This window comes from Siniperca chuatsi, linkage group LG15 (genome assembly GCF_020085105.1).
Source record: "Siniperca chuatsi isolate FFG_IHB_CAS linkage group LG15, ASM2008510v1, whole genome shotgun sequence".
NCBI classification, from domain to species: domain Eukaryota; kingdom Metazoa; phylum Chordata; class Actinopteri; order Centrarchiformes; family Sinipercidae; genus Siniperca; species Siniperca chuatsi.
The window spans coordinates 24055762-24075123 of record NC_058056.1 but is presented as its reverse complement, the minus strand read 5'-3'; the positions used below and the strand labels follow the sequence as shown (position 1 = coordinate 24075123).

Below are 19362 nucleotides of genomic sequence, written 5' to 3'. Positions count from 1 at the left end.
GCGCAAGAGTGAATCCTGGAAGAAAATCAGTTGCTTAAAATATTTAGAAACACTGTTGTTTGAGGCTAAAGACTGGACTTTAAAATTTGTCACTCTTTCAACTAGAGCCTTAGTAAAATGTAAACATGGTTTAATAATTGACTGAATCATTTTAGTTTTTCTGTACTTATTGTAGAGCTGTTAATTTTTTGGAAAAATGTAAATTAATTGAATCAATTTCTCAACCCTGCAGAAACCCTGTTGTTAGAATGAGATAATGACGCATTAAATATATGTGAAAAACATAAAAATTTGGGTTTTGGGTTGATGGATATAAACATTTCAGAATAACCTTCCTAAACTCTGGTTAGGAAAAACATATGACTCAGTTTCCGCAAAATAATTCAACTAATTAATAAAAAAAAATTAAGACTCTCAGGGTTACCAATTATGAAAAACAGTGTGGGTGGTAAAGCTTTAATACAGGCACGAAAAGGTCGCTCAACTCTGACTGTGACACCCAAAAGCTTTCATTCAGCCTCCTCTATGAATCCAAACTCCAAAGAAAGGGCTAATTAGTGATGAGCTTTGACTGATGCGTCTTTAGCAACGCTCTTACCTTAACAAACGAGTTCGAAGGGAACGTAGCGAAATCAGACGACACTCGAGCTCCAGGTTGCTGGTTGACGACGTGCTCTGCAACTTCATCCTGACAAAGTGGAGGGAAAAGAGAAGAAACGTGGAGGAGGAAATTTTAATTATTACTGAATTTGCCTGCAAGGTGAGTAGTTGGAGAATACTGTCTTTTTTGTACATTTGTACAATCAACTTTTTGTAGATTTTTAGTTTATTCCTTTTGTGTTTTAAAGCCTTGTTGCATGCAGTCGTCAAGGTGTGTGTGTACCTTCAGTCTGCCCAGTGTGTCACTCAGGGACTGTAATCTAGCGGTCTGTTCCAGGAGCTGAGCACTAGGTGTCACTGCAGGACAAAAAAACCCACATCTGTTCTTCATACAGGGAGTAATATGTAACCTCCTCCCTAGGAGGAGAAGCAATGAAGTCTTGGGTTCTTCATTCAGACAAAAATCCCAACTATGAATGCAATTAATTTACAAACATTTATATTAACCTAGCAAATAACACATTATAATAAAAATGGTCATCATGTCTTTTGTAAGTCAAACAAAAGAATCAGAATTGTGGAGTAAATTTCAGTATTTTAAATGCACTAATCCTGTAAATAATATTTAGTTTCATTGAAACTAGACTGAGACAATGCAAGTATTTACACATCTAACCATAAACTCTGTGTAAATCAAACTAAAAATGTAATTATTCCCCCCCCCCCAAACATAGTTTTTTGAGTCCAGAGTAGTGTTTGCAGAGCTGCTTGTCAGGCTGCATACAGCCCCAAAAAGCCCCACCAATCAGAAGTCTAGGGCAGCCTCTATGTGGCCTGAGAAGCAAAACCCAGGACCAAAACAGCCCAGCATACTTGCTGCTGCTTTGAGCGCTCTGTAAAACTGATGGCAACCTACTGTATATACATGTATTAACATTTAATGAACTCTTCTTTTCTCTCATCTGGATTTTGGCGGCTGGACAGTCAGACGACGGGGGGGGGACAAAAAGGATTTTGAAGACATTAACACACTTGCTTTATGCCTCACACACATACCTGGAGATTTCCCAGTGATGTCCACCACCTTGACATTGGCACTCATTTGCAACAGAGTCTCCAGGAGCTGGTCGGTCTTGCGGTAGAGGGCACTAGAGAGCACTTCAGGACGACCTCCGTCTCTGGAGGGAAGTTTGGTCACATGAAGAGGAGGCAGAGAGGCGAGCTGAGCACGCATCTTCTCAGCCTGCGAGGGGAAAAGATGTTACTGCAGCCACGTGGACACACAATAAATCCAGACATAACAGCAGCAAAATGGATCAAATAACATCAGTGAATGAGGACTCAATGTGACTAAGATTGTAGATGTTCAACAACACTGGTGTTGGTGGACAATTTGAAGACAAAGCCTGTTTTAGTCAGTTCCTCCGATCTATATCAGTCACAATGGATTTCTAAGGTTAAAAATATTCTTGACAAATGTGGGTTACCATGTTTATAGCACAACAGTGGAGATATCAATCCAGAGTACATTCAATTTCTTGTAAATTTTAAAGTCAAGAATATGAATCTTTAGGATTGGCACAATGAGGTTTATGACAACCCTAAAAATATGTTTTTGCTTAGCTCTCTGTACAGAATTCATCTGTCTAAATTTAGGTGTGGTAGTCATAATCTGCCAAGCTCAAAGGTGTCATTTTTTTTTTAGCTTGTCTTGGGAAACAGGTTAGTTAAACCATAAACTAATGTGCTCATTTGTATATTTGTTTATTTATTTATTCATTCACTATAATTTTCTTCTTTTAATAGTATTGTATTTGTACGTTACTGGGCAATAAGTGTTGATGTCCTCTTACTTTATTTCTGTTTCCTTTTTTATTTATTTTTTTTTTTTTATGTGTAACTTCTTCCATATGCCTTTGAGGGGCCATCATGAAATGAAAGTGTAAAATCTGTATAACAAGTCAGATGTTGAGATGGTGGAGAGATGATTTGTACCTTCAGTCTGTTGTTGTCATTCTTCAGGTGTTTGATGCAGAGTCTCTGAGCTTCAATCTGCTGAGTCAGCAGAGGAGAGTCGATCACCTGGACACCCGAACTTGAACCGACATCGGACATCATGTTTGCTGCGGGAGCGAGAGCAGGTATACATTAAGAACAAATGACTGGACCCAAACCTTCATTTATTCATGGAGTGTTTGCTAAATATAAACACTCAAGCCATCGGCTCGACTGCTTCACTTAATACAGTTTCCTGCCTTTATATGTAACTAAAAAACAATGTCCACTTCATGTCCAAACAAACACTTTGTTTACAGCTGCTACATTTAGAGTTTGAGCTTGTTAGCATGCATACTTTAGTAAAGGTGGAATGCCACTAAGAGTATTTTCATTTTATGTTGCTTTATAATTCCGGTCCACTACATTTATTTATTAAATATTGTGCTTTTTACAGCTTTTTTTTTTTTTTAACATACTAAACCTATGATGAATTTATAAAACATGATGTATTGTTACAGATTAAACTAATCAACAGTCTGAAAGTAGTGGCTCCACCTTAACCAGCTACAACATTAAAATCAGTAATAATAATCAAATAATTACATGTATCTCATAATACTTACTAAAGTAAGATTTTGAATGCTGGACTTTTACTTGTGATTTTTAGACTGACCATCATTGTTCAGTTTTTCTCCTCTGGTGTAATCATCAATTATTACAGCCAACATGTTTAAACACTATTTTCTTTGTTTTTGACAAAACAACTTGATATTGGTGTGTGTGACTTACATACTGAGATACTACAGAGTTGCCAAATATTGATGAAGACCATGCAAGGAGATGATGTACATGCCAGAAAATGCAGATTTATGAGATGAATATCACAATAGATATATACATAAAACCTTTTCAGTCTTAATGGTTAAACAACAGGGTTTCTGCAGGGTTTCCCAAGTTAAATTTAAGACCTTTTTTACAAACTTTTTTTTTTAATACCACATAAAATGCAATTTAATAGCCTTTTTCACAATCATACTGTCCAGTATGAAAGTATGATGGAAAACCAGTAGGGACGACATGGCCTAGATTTATTTATTATATCACTTTTTTTCTCAGTACTTTCCAGCAGTATATAACAATAATTCCTAATGATATAATGAAATTAAGATGACCTGGAACTGGATAAGCAGCAGAAAAATTGATGGATTAACGAATTAAAAATTAATTCATTTAAGTTTTGCTAAAACTTTTAAAACCATTCTGAGCTGTATCTGATGGCAGCAGATCAGATAAAAACATTTTAGAACTAACAAAGAAAATATTTAAGACTTTTTAATACCTTCCAAAGCCTTTTTTGAGGAAAGTGAATTCAGTGCTTTTTAAGGACTTTTCAATACATGCGGATACTCTGAATAAAACATGCAAGTAGTATTTAACTGCCGTCAAACCATGCTCAATTAAAACATTTCATTTTCAAGGTTAGTTCTTCTTGGAAACAAAGATGAGCATGCAGAACCAACAGATGTAGATACCTTTTTGTTCCTCTGCAGAAGGTAAAGTAAGAGATTAAAAAGAGTAAAGACAAAGAGGAGGTTTTTAGGTTGCTGAGGTCAAAAGGAGGAATAAAACAGTCGTTGGAGTTAAAATGATTTATGGTTTAGTTAATTGCTAAAAACAACACTTTTATATAAGACACATGTAATGTGGCTTCTTTAATGTGTTCAGCCTGTTGCTGGTAAATGTATGGTCATGTAGTTTTCCTGCCACTCACCTCCTGCCATTCCTGTGACGATGGAAGCAATTCCTAATGGGCCGGTTCCTCTCAGCCCGTCGCTGGTCATCTTTGATTGGCTGTTGATTCGTTGCTTCAGCTCAGCCTTCTCTGACTCCAGCTGGTCGATGTCGGCCTGCAGGGCGTCCATCGTCTCCTCAAACTCCCTGCAGAGAGGATGACATTGCGCAGCTGTAGATGTCTGTTACACAACATGACTTCATGTCTGAATCTACAGTCGGAGGTCGTTCTTACTTTTCTTTCTTCTTCAGCAGAGTCTGGGCCTCGTCCAGTCGAGTCTGAATCTTCTCAACACGTTCGTCTGCGTCTTTGGATGAACTGTCCAGCTTCTTCTCCAGCAGACTGAGACGGACGTTCGCCTCGCTTAGCTCCTCTCCCTGAAAACACACAAACACAGGTTACATGCAATAAACATTTTTCTTATTTTTTCATTGTTGATTTATCTGCTTTTGACATTGATGATGTCATGTTTTGCTATTTTTAGGTTTATATTTAGAACAAAAACAAATCAAATATTTCAAATATATATATATCTGCAAAGTTTCCTACTGTGACTTAAGATGACCTTGCATCTACTCACAATCAATTCTGTCAGATTTCTGACAAGCTTCTTGTGAGTCATTTTACTTTATTTTACACACCCTGGTTTGCTCGTCATTGCACAGTAAGAATCTAAACTAAATAATTAAAAAAAATGCACCAAAGTCAAGTTTTCAATATTTTTGTAAAAAACTTTTTGTCAGTTCTGGGTCAAATAGTATCGTAGTGTAACGGTAGTACAAGTGAAAGAGTAATAAAGTCAGCAATCTATCTAAATCTAACATTAGCCACCATAAGCTGGTTATACCAGACCAAGTAAAGGTGTAGCTGTAAAACCACTGAGTGTGTTGAACTGACTTACGGTGTTTTATTGCTTATGAATTCAACTTTTCATTTGACTTGCTTATGCAGGTAAATCTCACCTATCTGATTTTTCCATTTAGGATGACACAGGTGGCAACAATGACTCAGCAGTTGTATGTTCAATGTGTTTTTCATTCTCAGTGAATTTGCTCAGTTTCAGCACCTACCTTGATCTTGAGAGACTTCTTCAGCTCTTTGATGACCGTCTCTCTGTCCTCCAGCTTCAAGCCGAGACCTTCTGCGTCGGTGATTTCAGCTCGAAGAGACGCCGCTCGCAGATCCACAGGTGGAGGGTTCTGATAGACGACAACAGTATAATGTCAAAACGGAAAAACCGAATCCTGCCGTCATAACAAAAACCTGCACCGGTTGAAAATAAAACACGTCAAGGTGAGAACTCCCCATACAGAGCTAGTTGACACTTAATTACCTTGTTTTGAGGCTTGTCTGAGTCATATTCTCCCTCCTGCATGGCGGTGGCCATCTTGTTCATGGTTGCTATGACGATGCCACAGGACTGCCGCAGATATTCGTAGGGGTTGGCGCCCTGGGATCCATAAATCTGAAGATGATGGTATGCTTGTCAATAACCAGAGCAGTCAGATAATTTGTGGTGTTCTCATATGTCACTGTGGGTCTAATTTTTCAGTTTCCAGCTGCCTTTATTTCTACATTAATTTTAGTTGCTACAAACTAGCAATAATTTGTAATGCAAGATGACTTTTTATCCAAACCAACACGTCCAGTTCTTGTAAGTTCTTGCAAGTAAATACCAGTTAGTTTAGATTGAGTCTTCCTCTGTCCATCTTTTTCTCAGTTTACAGCACTTTACGAACTTTTCCACACATCAGAGCTGTTCTTCAGCAGAAGTAGAATTTCATTCAAGAAAGTATATCTTCTGTTATGGAGAAAGTCTTGCTTTAACTATTACATTTTGATAATAATCTGATAGTGTCGGCCACAATAACACAATCCTTGAAACTAATAAAATAAAATCAAAACTATATGTTAAGAGTTTCTGAGGCTACGCAACCTATTGCAGTGTATGGCCATTAAATACACTTCTAAATTATCTTTTTAGTTTTGGATTTATCTTTGTCGGTCAGAGTTAGCTTGTTTCTTTGTGCTATTTCCAACACAGATAAACAGAAGTATTATTGTGTATACCTGCTCTCCTGCCTTGAACGCTACGTCCTCCAGTTTGACGGCTGACAGCCCCTCCTGTTCACCAAGAGGCGACATCATCTGAGCTCCAGCTGCTGCCACTTCCTGCAGCACCGCCACCACCCAGGTCAGGTGTTTCCTACAGTCTGAGAGGGTGTCTGACACCTGCGGGCCAAAGGTCAACATGACTACAGTTCTCACAATATATATATATATATATATATATATATATATATATATATATATATATATATATATATATATATATATATATATATATATATATATATATATATATATATATATATATATATATATATATATATATATATATATATATATATATATATATATATATATATATATATATATATATATATATATATATATATATATATATATAATTCTACTCAAGATTTCCTAGAAAATAATCTTCACCTCTGCAATAATAAAATACATTTAACTAAACATAAAATCATAATTGAAATGATACAGTAATGTAAGCTTTGACGTGAACCCAGAAGCTGGCCAAATCAGCAGTCGAGTGGACAGTTGAGATGTTTGGTTGCCATGGTTACCTGTTGTCCGAAGTTGAGCGCTGCTGGGATGCCTGGTGCGTCGGTTCCTGGCATCCTGCGGCGAATCTTCTTGCAGAACTGTCGGATGTCGCTGCAGGAAGTCTCCAGGTCCTTCAGCAGCACGGCGAGGTCGGCCTTCTCCTGACCCGCGTGCAGGAACGCACGTAGACGACCGACCTCCACCGCCATACAGTCCAAGGCACTCTGGGTAAACTGCACATGGACACAACAGGTGATGTTCAACTGGTGAAGACAAATCTGTTTAAGCTAGATATACAACCATAATGTTCATAACCCTTTTAACACACAAGCTGATTGGACTCGAAAGAAGAAGCAACATCCAAACAGAAATGTAGGAAACAGAGCAAATTTATAACAATATATCCAAAAGTGTGAGATAGTTTAAGATTGGACTTCTTCCTTTATTTTAATGGATGAAGTAGGATGTGGTTCTGCTTTTTTACTTTGTACAGATTCCTCACAGCCTGTTGGTGATGTTGGTACTCACTCTGATGTGATCAGCCAGCTGCATGGTGCAGTCTTCATTCTGATCTGCCAGGTGGATACTGTACAGGTGCTGAGAAAGGAGTCATTTTGTAGGTAAGTATAAATTCACATTCAGTATCATGGTTTGTGTCTATAGTTCCTGCGTTTGATACAGGCTGAATAACATATCTTTTCAACACTGGCACTGTAATGTACTTAAGTGCAATTGTATTTTGTAATACAGTTGTAATTAAGAACAATTAGGTCCAACATGGTACATTACATAAACTATTTTACTGCTTAACGGAAAATCAAGTCATGACTACTCTTTAAGACAAACACTATACTTGATAAGTGACTTAAAGGTTCCCTGTGGAGTTTTCTTGTAAACAAACACAAGTTATGTTTACATTCAGTTTCTAACCAAAACTAACTGAACATGTTGAATGTATTTCCTTCCTCATTAAACATTTGTAAATCTGATTTAAATATTTTAATCCAGAATTGTTTATTTTATATATGTTCTGTCGATTGACAAATGGATTGACTAACTGTTTCAGCTCTGTGTGTCTGTTTTGTTTTTACATAAAGTGTGCAAACACATGGAGAGGTGGACCTAAATACCATATAGATATATCCTCTTCATGTGAAATTGTTGCTTAACTGGATTTAACTGAAATAATCATCTATAACAGTGTATTTGTGTTTATATGTGTGTGTACCTGATAGTATTTAATGGCCTTGGTGAGCGGCTCCACGTTGACAGTCTCGTCCAGCTGGTCTTTGTGCAGCAGGTCGATGAGGAAATCCAGAGAACGTTCATGGACGCTCATCTCCGGGTACAGAGAGCCGATCTTCTTATAGACATCCACACTGCACTGAGCCAGAGCCCTGACACACACGCACAGAGTGAGATTTGTTTGAGTGTATATACCTTGTATCATTATAGAGTCACACAAAAGTCAACAGGAGGGAGGTTGGTGTCATGATTGAATTCAACTGAGCTGCATTAAGACATGTTAACTATCTCCAGTCAAACATATGCAGGTATCCATGTGATGTGGCACAAAAATCCAAGGTGACATGTAATGTGCATCATTGTGTGAAATCAGGAACTAAATATCTGTTTATCAGTTCAAAATCAGTCTTAACTGTAACTGTTAAAAGGTGCCTTCATATACATGTAACATTTTGAAAATACATTTTTAGAAATGAATCTACATTTTCAGCTAACTTCATGCACATTCTTTTATTCCTCATTTTTCTAATGCTTAATTTTAAGTTGTGTGGTAATAATGGGAAATATATTCAAGTGAAAGTAGCGATACCGCTCTGTAAAAATACTGTTACAAGTAAAAGTACAAAAGTATTGAAGTAAAAGTACTTGTTGGGCAGAATGGTCCCTTTCACAGTTATATAAATCATATTATTGGAATATTATTACTGATGCTTTAACATGTAAGCAGCATTTTAATTAATTAATGCATTAACGTATACATCACTTTATATACTGTTGGATAGTTTCATCTACAGCACATTATCATTTTATAAATTGAGCATATGTTTTGTTTGTAAAATCTTAATCTGTAAAGTAACTGTCAGATAAATGTAGTGGAGTAAAAGTACCTCAAAGGTGTACTTAAGTTCAGTACTTGGGTAAATATACTTAGTTACTTTCCACCACTGCTTAGTTGAAAGCAATACTGAACACAAATTCAGCGACATGTCACAACATGTTACACATTGTGCTATTATAGCAAAGCACAGTCACACAAACAAACTGCACAGAAAGAGGGATTTCCCAAAAAGAGAAGACTGATGTGAAATTCAGTTTACAGATTTAGATAAAATGGGAAATTAAGTGGAGATAAGGGTTAGGGGTTAGCTGGTCGCTCAGACTCTCTCCTGCTGTATATCCTTGATTTAGGGACCACTGTGGTGAAACGTACTGCTCGTATTTGTGTAGTGTGGCCTGCAGCAGACTGAGCGAGTAGACCAAACCGCCAGCGAAGCTCAGCTGCTCCCCGACGGCTCCCTTCAGCCCCGCTCGCTCCACAAAATTTTCATTCAGGTCAAACTTCTCCTGGGCTTGTTTGCTGATCAGCTCGGCCTGCAGACACACGCAAACAGATAGTTTAACATCATACAGAAATAGACTGAATTAAAAAACAAAGTATTGATTTGCAGCCCCTTTTGAACAATCCACATCTCAGTTGTCTCTAAGCTTAAAAGTGCTTTATCTGCTTCAGTTTACTGACCTTATTCTTGTCGAAGTGTCCCTAACAGTTTCTACATTCAGTGTATATTCACATTAAAGTAAAAAGACAATGATTTACAAAAATCTGAGATACACTTAGTATACTCTTTGAAATTCTGAACTCCCACAATTCATTTGTCTTTAATGATATCTTACAGAGTACTGTAAGTACTGAGTACTGAAAACCATGGCTCTGTGTCATCCTCACCTCTTTATCTTTCTCACCATACACCATCTGTTGGAGGAAATGTGGTTAAATAAGTAAACAGTTTACCTTGCAGATGAGCCGGGGCATGAGCAGCAGCACCAGGATGCAGTCATGGTCTCCGCCATGACGAAGGAAGGACTCGGGCATGAAGGAGGTCAGAAGAGAAACGTGTCTGTTGGCCTGGCCCACCTCCATCTTCCTCAGCTCCATCTCAATGGCCTGGAAACACACACACAACTCAGTTTACAGATATCAAAAATAATATACAGAGTTAAAATCTAGCTGATAGAACCTCTAAACCCAAAGAAAACCAAAAGAGGACATTCAGGCTGATACAGAATCACATTTAACGTTATCAGACTACTGAGAACTACTCATTATTATACAAAGAGCTCTTATTGTCTCTGACCTTGGCGTAGGCCTTCGTCTCTGCAAACTTAATCTTGAAATCAAACATCTCTGCTGGCGGCTGCTGCTGCAGCTCTGCTGAGGCTTCCTGCTGGCTGGTCAGCTCTCTGTTCACCTCCTGCAGCAAACACAAAGGAAGAATCGGGACGGATCATTAGACAGAAACATGTACGATCAACCAATGTGGGTCTAACCCATTTTGACTGTCTGTACCTGCAGGTGAGCTGTGAGCTCGCGGTATTTCTTGATGGTCTGCTGGTAATCTGCTACAGTCTCCTGTGCAGCTTCAACATGTTTCTCGGCCTCTCGGACTCTCGCAGCTCCCAGATCCAACATCTCCCTCAGCTCCAGCTCTGTCTCTCTGGCGTTCTCCTGCAGCTCATCGTTCATCTCATTTATAGCTTCCTGAAGGGTGAAGAAAACGACCAACAAACAGGTTCAGTCCTTTACTGGAATCCTTTAGTGACCACTACGGAAATTTCTAATGATTTATGTTTCTTGTTTTTCAGATTTCCACTGCACCGCTGGAGATCACCTGATTTCTGTTGAAGTTTGAGTTTCTGTACTTGACTATGACTAACGACTATGTTTATTGCAGACAAACTGCTAATGTCTCTGCCAGAAAAGCAAAATATTTCTACTCCTGAATGTATTTAGTTTTTCTTTTAGTTTAGGTTTTTTTTTTTTTTAATTGTTTTGTATCAACTGGCAATAATGTAGCAAAACGGACATTTACATGAAACTGTTGCTGGTTTTTACAACTTATCACATTAATGGAGGTTAAATGCTCTAAAATGATTTAAATTTTAAATAAAATAGATTTAAAAAGTAAAGCCACAATGTGTATAATTTGAAAGCTTTGGGATTGTCCCATTTTTCTAGTAACAAAAACGTCTGTCGCCTTAATGTTTTTGAAAAATGCCATTACTATAAAAATTCTGCACATACTGTAAGTGATTGCCCGAGACAATGACAGACCAGTCAGGTTTCTTCTACAGGGTCATTCGAAGTTAATGGATAAAAGAAGTGGACTTCAAATAATAACTCAACAATGACTGCAGTGATAACAAACACCAGAGGGCAGCACATATCAATAATGAAATGAGTCAGCACACTGTGGCACTTGAATTTTCTCTGACCTCAGTCCTATTAATACACACGAAGGGGCTGAGCAGGAAAATGCACGAGTCTCCAGTTATTAGTCTTAGATTCTTTAAGCAAATAAACTGAATCAACTTTGTGTTTTTGTTAACTTAATCTCATAAGATGCATATTTGTTTGTCGTTGCTGTCAACAGACACAGAATGAACTAAACGCATGATTTTCACTCACCAGGTCGGTGACAGTCTCTCTCAGTTCCCTGACTTTCTCCTCCAGGTCCAGGTTCCTCTCTGTCAGCATCTCCACCATCTCCTCCGCCCCCAAGGCTGCATCCACCTAAAGCAAAGCACATCATCATCATCAGAAATAGCATTGTTATTTGTCTTATTTTAATCATCTATCACCTTGCCAATATCAGCTTTAAAGTTCACATTACAATAGGTTTCTTGGAAAAACTCAAAATAAATATCTCATCTGAATGTTAAAAAAAATAAATAAAAAAGCCACTAGTGAGTAAAGAGGCTGATGCTGGTGGCCTGCAGACTGATTTATGTCACTGCATAGCTGCAGCAGCTCAGCCAGTCAGAAGTTCAGCCTGCGTCATAAAACACTGACCTGCTCTTTGAGCTCGTCGATGGTCCTTTCTGCCACCGTCATCTCTTCCTGCAGTTTTTCTTTCTGGCTCCTCAGAGTGTCCAGCTCCACGTTCTTCTTCTCCATCTGCTTCTGCAACTTCACATGTTCCTGCTTCTCTGATGCCGACAGGTCACGCATCCTGACGCACAGGAAAAATAGATCATTAAGATCTGGATCAAGAGCTTTGTTGAATTTTCTTTCCCTTCTCTCCTAACCTCTCTTATTGTCAACTTTAATAAAGCAAAATGACACCAAAAAAATTTGTGGCATTCATGACTTTTCCTGGTTTTCCTTCCGGGGTGAAGAGCCCATTTAAGGACGTGTCAACCCACCTACCTGACCAGTGCTTCCTTCAGTCTGCCATTCTGCTCTTCCAGCTGTTTGACATGGTAACTGGAGGCAGCACCATCCGAACCTGTCAGAAACCCCAAAAACACAAATGAGCACTACAGTATCCAGTGGGTGAAATATACATCCTTTTTTCTGCAGGGGGTTAAAAAAGACCAAGATCCTTTAATTTATATCACCAAATGACACTTAAGAAGAATTGGTGTTGCTGCATGTTATTGCCAAAAGAGACGATGGCAAGTTTCAATTAAACAAATGGGACTGTTCCTTTTGATTTGGCTCTGATCACTGTTAGCTCCACTTGCTGCAGTTGTTAAAAAAAGTTCAAGGATGAAGAAAAAGTAGGAAGCGTCAATAAATCAGCCAACAACATACTTCACTGATGGTCACGGCTCTGCACCATTTCAACAGTCTAATCACGTTGTAGGCCAACATTTGTCATTTCTGCTCCTGTGCTACTGAACACATCAGAATAACTCATCCATATTTTATGCAACCTTGACGTTTTAAATTTCAGAATTCCTGTGAGTGTAGTTAAGGATTTTCTTGTTTTAGGCCTTAAAGACTGAAACAATTATGTATTCAAGCAGAAAGAATAGCCTATGTTTCTTTAATAAAAATGTTTTTCAGAGGCTACCTGCAGCAAGAGGTGACTGATGCAATATCAACATGTAGTAATAAATTATTTTTGGATAAAAACTCGTGTCAGTTTCCACATGCAGGGTTAAGAATGTGTTATAATAGAACTGAGTTGTTGCATTGCTCTATTGTGAACTTTTAAAATAAAATAAAAGCAATACAAGAGAAAATAAGAGCAAATCTGCTTTGCATTGCAAACAAGAATCAGCCAATTATAATAAAAATATGTTTATAATAAAACATGTTTTCATCGCTGCGTCTTAGCTGTACCTTTCTCCTCAATCTCGTGCTTGAGGATCTCCAGGTCCATGGTGAGCTCGTCCACTTTCTCCTTGAGGGAGTCGACCTCCAGCTGCAGAGACTCTGCTCTCTCCTCAGCCATCTCCTTATCCAGTGTGGCCATCTCGATCGCATCCGCTGTGTCCGACATCTCCTCCATGTAATGCTCCTTCGCCTCCAAGGCTTCTTTTGCCTCCTACACACAGAAAAACTCAGTTATGTACAGTTGTCTATATAGTCTTAATACAGTCTTTAAAGCCTTCAAGGACATTTTTTTCTCTATATTCATTTTATTTTTTTAGTTCATAACTCACTTGTGTTAAGTTAATTATTCATTTAAAGGCACTATTAGCTAATAATCCTCAAAATGTTTTATTTTTGTCTCATATTAGTGAGACAAACCCTGACAAGAGTATTGTTCTTGGATGAAAAACATGATTACTTGAAAATGAACCGCACTGCAAATTATCAGATATCATTATCAGTAATAAAAAAAAATTATCTGCCATCAAGTCTTTTTAGCTGAGCCTTTGTACATAGTTAGGAGGAGTTATGTTACCTCCATGTTACATTTAGTACATTGTCTTTCATTTCTGCCCCAAACCATATATTTTGTTCTTCACTATTCAAAGTTTACACTTAAAGCCCCTGAAAACTTGGTTTTAGTCTGAAATGTTTCTCTATAACTTTAGATATTCATGACTAAATAAGCAAGAATCAAAGTTAAAGTTGGGGGGAAAACATCCTTAGGTATATTTCATGAAGCGTTAACAGTCAAAACTCAGCTAATCTGCTTCATCAGGACCGTGTGGGTGTGGTTTGATTAGATTTGATTGACAGTACCCTGGCAACATTCAAACCAGTAGGTAAATCAAAGACAAAAACACAAATACTGAAATCCCTCATGTAAAATAACCAAAACTTTCACAGAACATTTTGTGTTCATGTAGGATCAAATCATTCATAATAAGAAACTCATTGGAAAAATACGTTTTTAGGATGAGATCAGTTTCAGATATCAGCTTCTCCAATATAAAAATATCAGCATCTGTCTTTAAAAACAATTTTCATCAGAGCCCTAATACATAGTTTGGAGAGGTTATCTTTACATTATATTCAAAACACTTATTTTTTTGCCCATAGCCATGAATCTTATTATTCACTATTCAATTTTCACACTAAAAAACTGTTTGTCCATCATCCATCCACCTATTCATACCCTTCATTTTTATCATCTTGACTTGAACACCTGAGTTGTTTCTGCAGCCATTTTGTAGATGCACTGATAACGTGTACTTCCAATCCAATCATCCACCCACCCATTCATCAAGCAACCTCTCCACCATCTACTCATTCGTCTGTTGCTCCTTACCCTCTTGGCCTCTTTGAGTTGTTTCTGCAGCTCAGCCTGCTGCTCCTGCATCTTGGTCTTCCACTCCTGCAGCTGCTCCAGCTGGATCTTGTGCTTCTCCAGCTCCTTCAGCTTGGCCTTGTCCTCCGTCCGCTTCATCTTCAGCGTCTCCAGCTTCTCCTCCAGGTCCTTCACCTGAGCACGCAGCGCCTCTTCCTCCTGGACACAGGACACATGGAGGAGACAGAGGTCGGAGGGTAACAAAAGGATGAGAGGATGGAGAAGCAGATATTTGAAAATGGAGGATTGGTGATAAGGACAGATGGGAGGAAATGGAGAGATTTAATTAGTTTAAACACATGCTGCTGGTGCAGGATGCTTAATTCTTTAATCGTTTCACTTTCATGATTCCTCAAGTTTTTTCTCAGTGAATAATAAAAGACCAAGTATAAAGTTTTCACTCTAAGGTAACAGCACCTTCATCTTTTTATGTGTTAGAAAGCTTTAATTTCACTTGCCATGCAGTGACTCCACCTGTGGAGAGGAGAAAGTCCGTGTCAAGACACAAACATGCCTCCTCAGGAAGGACACACTTAATCACACACAACTTAACAGCAGGAGATCTCAATTCAATCCTACAATAAATGTGCCTTTCTTTTTGCAGAAATCCAGCCTGTGAACAGAAGACGGAGCCACCTCACACACCAATTAAAAACTAGAAGTCACACTTTTGACAGCTTGTTAAAATGTTAGTGAGAGAAAAACAACACTTCAATATCAAGTGCAAAAACATCACATCACGCCACACGACTGCACCTGTGTTTCCATAGTGACGTCCTCCTGAGGGGATAAAATACGAATCAATTATGGCCGCCTTAAAATTAAACACCAAATGGCAGCTGACTTTTACAAAATGTTAAAGTGATAATACCTGATATTTACAAATGAACGTACATGTTGCTTCTCTCTATCGCCAGCTCAAATAACACACAAGAGATTCTACCTGTCCCCGGTTAGTGATTAACAAAGAGTTCACAATTGGTTCAAATCGACTAACATTTGGACATTTGAGTCTTAATCATGCTTAATTGACCGTGTGCTCCAGAGCTTATCACTTCAGTGATTACTGCTTCGTCTCATTCTTAGATAAGCAGCAAACTAAAAGTCATTAGCTGAAATGCAGACACTTTTCTTTTTGTCTCCAGTTAATGAAATTTTTTAAATGTGTTGCACAAAACACTCAAAAGTAGGAGACTATTGTAGACTGATGACATTAGATGCAAAATGTATAAAGTTAAGATAGTATTTATTTATATAAATATTAGTTTTAGACTGAGTGTGGTGTCCCTCAGAGCTCAATCCTGGGCCAACTTCTCTTTCATGTAAGGTTAAGGTTGTGCAATGCAACAAATACATTTTCACACCTAAGCAGATGACACCCCACTGTATATCCCTGAATCTCCAGATGATTTTACTCACATTAACTCCTTGGTTAAATGCATAACCTGTAGTGCTATTTATCCATCTAGATTCTTTTGGTGTGAGTTGCCGAGTTTTGGAGATATTGGCCAGAAATAATGATCCGGTTACTCAAGATAATCCACAGATTTGTTGTGAGCAGTTTCAGGGGGCGATCACACAGAGATGCGAATCGCGTTGCCAGCAAAACCACTGTTTTCCTATGGTACGGTGCGCCTGGCGTGCGCTCCTCTCTCTCTTGTGCTTCACGTTTTTCTAGCGGTTTTTAGATGCAAAAAAGTTTAAAAAGTTAAAATATTCTCAACTTTTCAGCACAACTCGTCAATGTCAAACTTAGCCCAGGCAGCCAATCAAATCAAGCGAGAGGCATGCTTTTTACTTTACCACTTCCTGCTGAGCAGCCATGTGAATCTCTCTTGTGAGCGTAATGCCGTTTACTATGCTGATAAATAGGCTAACTGTTGGACTGTGAGAGAGCTACGGAGCAGGGGCGCACCAGCTGTTTTTACGTTTTTGAAGCGGCTGCGACTGTAGCCTTGCATCTCTGTGTTATCGTGTAGGAACTATCGGTAGAAAGAAAATAGTTCCTACATGAAACTGCTCACAACAAATCTGTGGATTATCTTGAGTAACCGGGTCATGATTTCTGGCTGATATCTCCAAAACTCGGCAACTCACACCAAAACTATCTAAATGGATAAATAGCACTACAGGTTATGCATTTAACCAAGACATTGCTATTGAGTGTTTCAAATTTATTTTCTTTAGGGCTTTGAGCACCACAAGCCAAGTGCCATATAGTTCCATTATATTAAAAAGATGCAGACATATCTACGGCCGATATCTCCAAAACTCAGCAACTGACATCAAAACAATCTAGATGGATAAATAGCACTACAGATAAGAGGAAAAATATATATTTTTGATTTTGGGGTGAACTGTCCCTTTAAAGATTGCTTTCAGAAGAGTTAAAAAGGAGGAATTAAGAAGGCGCTCCACACTCGACCAAACCTCTAACCTCTAACTAACTAACCTCTGTACATTGAAAGGTATAATTCTTATTGAACCTCAGGTGTGGTCTGTTGTACTTGTGACCACTCCCAGCAGTTCCCAAATCCATACTACGTACTAATACTATACAGTATGTACTATATATTGTACTAATAGTCATAGTATATTGTTTAAGCAGTTAGTATACAAAAATATCAATATACTTTACTGTTTTATACTAACAGGAAATGATAACTGCAACTTTGGAAAGCTACTGACAATTTAACTTCACAAAGAGACATCAACATGTTTTTCCTAAGATTTAAGACACATTTTAAAGATTTTTTTTGGAGCAGTTTCACCGCCACCCATATTTTATTTTATTTTTTCCCAGCTGTGAGCAGCTCCTCCATTTCTTATATATATATATATATATATATATATATATATATATATATATATATCCATCAACAGCACACTCAAAAATGAAGTGTATTTATTATGCATACTGTCTGCTTTGAGTATACTTTATCTTGTCACTTCTAGTGTGAACACACAACATACTGGAAACCTGCTTAGAATCAGAATGAAGTATGAATTTGGGACAAAGCAACTGTCTCACCGTTACAAACAACACACCTCCACCAACACAGCCCTGCCTTGTTTTAATGCAGGGCTGTTTTCTGTCTGAATCTCCGCTACGTCTTGTTGAATGTCAGCTGTGGTCTTGTATTTGTGACCACTCCCAGCTGAAACACAGTGTGTGGAAAGATCATGTATTATCCACTATTCGGCAGTGCAAGCAAATCGTCTCTGTGCAGTTACTCTTAAATTAGAAATAATGATTTAAATAATAAATCAGCACTGTGGAGGATTTACCTTGCCTCATTACCCAGAGCATGCTGGGATACGCTCCAGCCACCTGTGACCATGGAGGGCATAAGCTGTTTAGAAAATTTGTGGATGGATGGATTATATATAACTAAAAGATTGGTGCTACATTATGAATTAAAACCAAATATTTAGTTTCAATTTTATTAGACTGAAATTTCCTTGATGTTTTGTAAGGCACCAGTTAAGGCCTCCGGCTCATTTCAGATTTTTTTTCCACTGTTGTTGACACCAATATAAACTGACAACTGTGTCAAAAAAGCTGTATATTTAGGGGAGAGCAAAGAAATGTCACATCTGATTTAACTCCCACACTTTTGCTACTATGGTTTCTATAGTTAAGTCCTAAGATGTCTTTGATCTTGTTGGCACGTTGTGGCACTGTGTTACAAATCCGCAGTGTCACCTGTCATCCATCTTATTCCTGATTACAGACGTGTAATTATTGGTTTTTATAGAGCAAAATATATCCTAAGCTGGCATTAGTCACCTGTTCCCTATATGTAAAACCAATAAAATCTCTCTGTAAGCAAGTACTGCATAAAGAACAGAGACTTCCAGTATTTTCTCAGTATCTGATGGATGCAACTTGTTCTTAATTCATTGGCAAGCAGCGTTTCCATTTTCATGCTGATTGTGAAACATCAGATGATGTTTTAAGCTGGTACTGACCTTGCTGGGGACGGGGGCTGGAGGGTTTCCAGGGGAGTGGAGGGTGGGGATGACCGGAGCGGCCAGAGGGGTCTGGGCCGGCGTGCTGGGCTCGCTGCTGCTCATCTCCCCAGCAGAGGCCGAGGCCGAGCCGGACGCAGCCCCCTTCCCACCGGTGCCTGCAGGTCGGCTGGGCTGCTGAAGAAACCAAGGGGAAAAATAATGTTTACAAAAACACAGACCCATAGGAAATCTAGATTAAAAAAATTAAAAGATCCCGCTGGGTATAAATGGCTGTCTGGTGATGTAATAGCGGCCATAATGGAGGTCCCTCGCTGAGTATGTTTACAAGCACACAGTATCCTGGTTTTGAGGATATGACGTTTACAATGAAGATAAAGAAACCTGTTTGTTTCTCTGTATACATGATTATAACAGTATCCAGGTTTCTGATCATCAGTGTGCAGGTGTGTTTTGATTCCTCAACATCTCACTAATTTCTGTACAGATTTAAATACCTCAATAGTTGAGGATGAACACCTTTTAGTTTCCAGCTGCCTGACTTCTGCTGGATTTAGCTTCTCCATCAGGTAATGAAAAATA

The 19362-nt window shown here is 38.4% G+C and overlaps 1 protein-coding gene and 1 long non-coding RNA gene across 13 annotated transcripts in view; one reads left to right on the top strand and one right to left on the bottom strand.

Annotated features, from left to right (window-relative positions):
* Positions 1-19362, bottom strand: part of dctn1b (dynactin 1b) — a 51523-nt gene that overhangs the window by 2549 nt on the left and 29612 nt on the right. For 7 of the 12 annotated variants that reach the window (XM_044166848.1, XM_044166841.1, XM_044166844.1 and 4 more), the window contains 24 exons: positions 18781-18957; positions 15565-15588; positions 14770-14967; positions 13389-13593; positions 12468-12546; positions 12111-12270; positions 11727-11831; positions 10608-10799; positions 10396-10512; positions 10053-10205; positions 9471-9631; positions 8244-8412; positions 7544-7612; positions 7036-7248; positions 6461-6622; positions 5724-5855; positions 5461-5589; positions 4625-4767; positions 4370-4536; positions 4131-4142; positions 2596-2723; positions 1657-1843; positions 884-1017; positions 599-688 (listed from right to left, as the gene is read on the bottom strand). In XM_044166848.1, the coding sequence (XP_044022783.1) occupies positions 599-688; positions 884-1017; positions 1657-1843; positions 2596-2723; positions 4131-4142; positions 4370-4536; positions 4625-4767; positions 5461-5589; positions 5724-5855; positions 6461-6622; positions 7036-7248; positions 7544-7612; positions 8244-8412; positions 9471-9631; positions 10053-10205; positions 10396-10512; positions 10608-10799; positions 11727-11831; positions 12111-12270; positions 12468-12546; positions 13389-13593; positions 14770-14967; positions 15565-15588; positions 18781-18957 (3306 nt within the window). The remainder of the gene's footprint in view (positions 1-598; positions 689-883; positions 1018-1656; positions 1844-2595; positions 2724-4130; positions 4143-4369; positions 4537-4624; positions 4768-5460; positions 5590-5723; positions 5856-6460; positions 6623-7035; positions 7249-7543; positions 7613-8243; positions 8413-9470; positions 9632-10052; positions 10206-10395; positions 10513-10607; positions 10800-11726; positions 11832-12110; positions 12271-12467; positions 12547-13388; positions 13594-14769; positions 14968-15564; positions 15589-18780; positions 18958-19362) is intronic. The other 5 variants (XM_044166849.1, XM_044166843.1, XM_044166851.1 and 2 more) reach the window with 5 other exon arrangements.
* On the top strand, positions 7126-11227 carry LOC122861854. The gene is made up of 4 exons (XR_006374584.1): positions 7126-7267; positions 7509-7635; positions 8251-8430; positions 10904-11227. It is a non-coding gene; the product is annotated as an uncharacterized LOC122861854 (long non-coding RNA).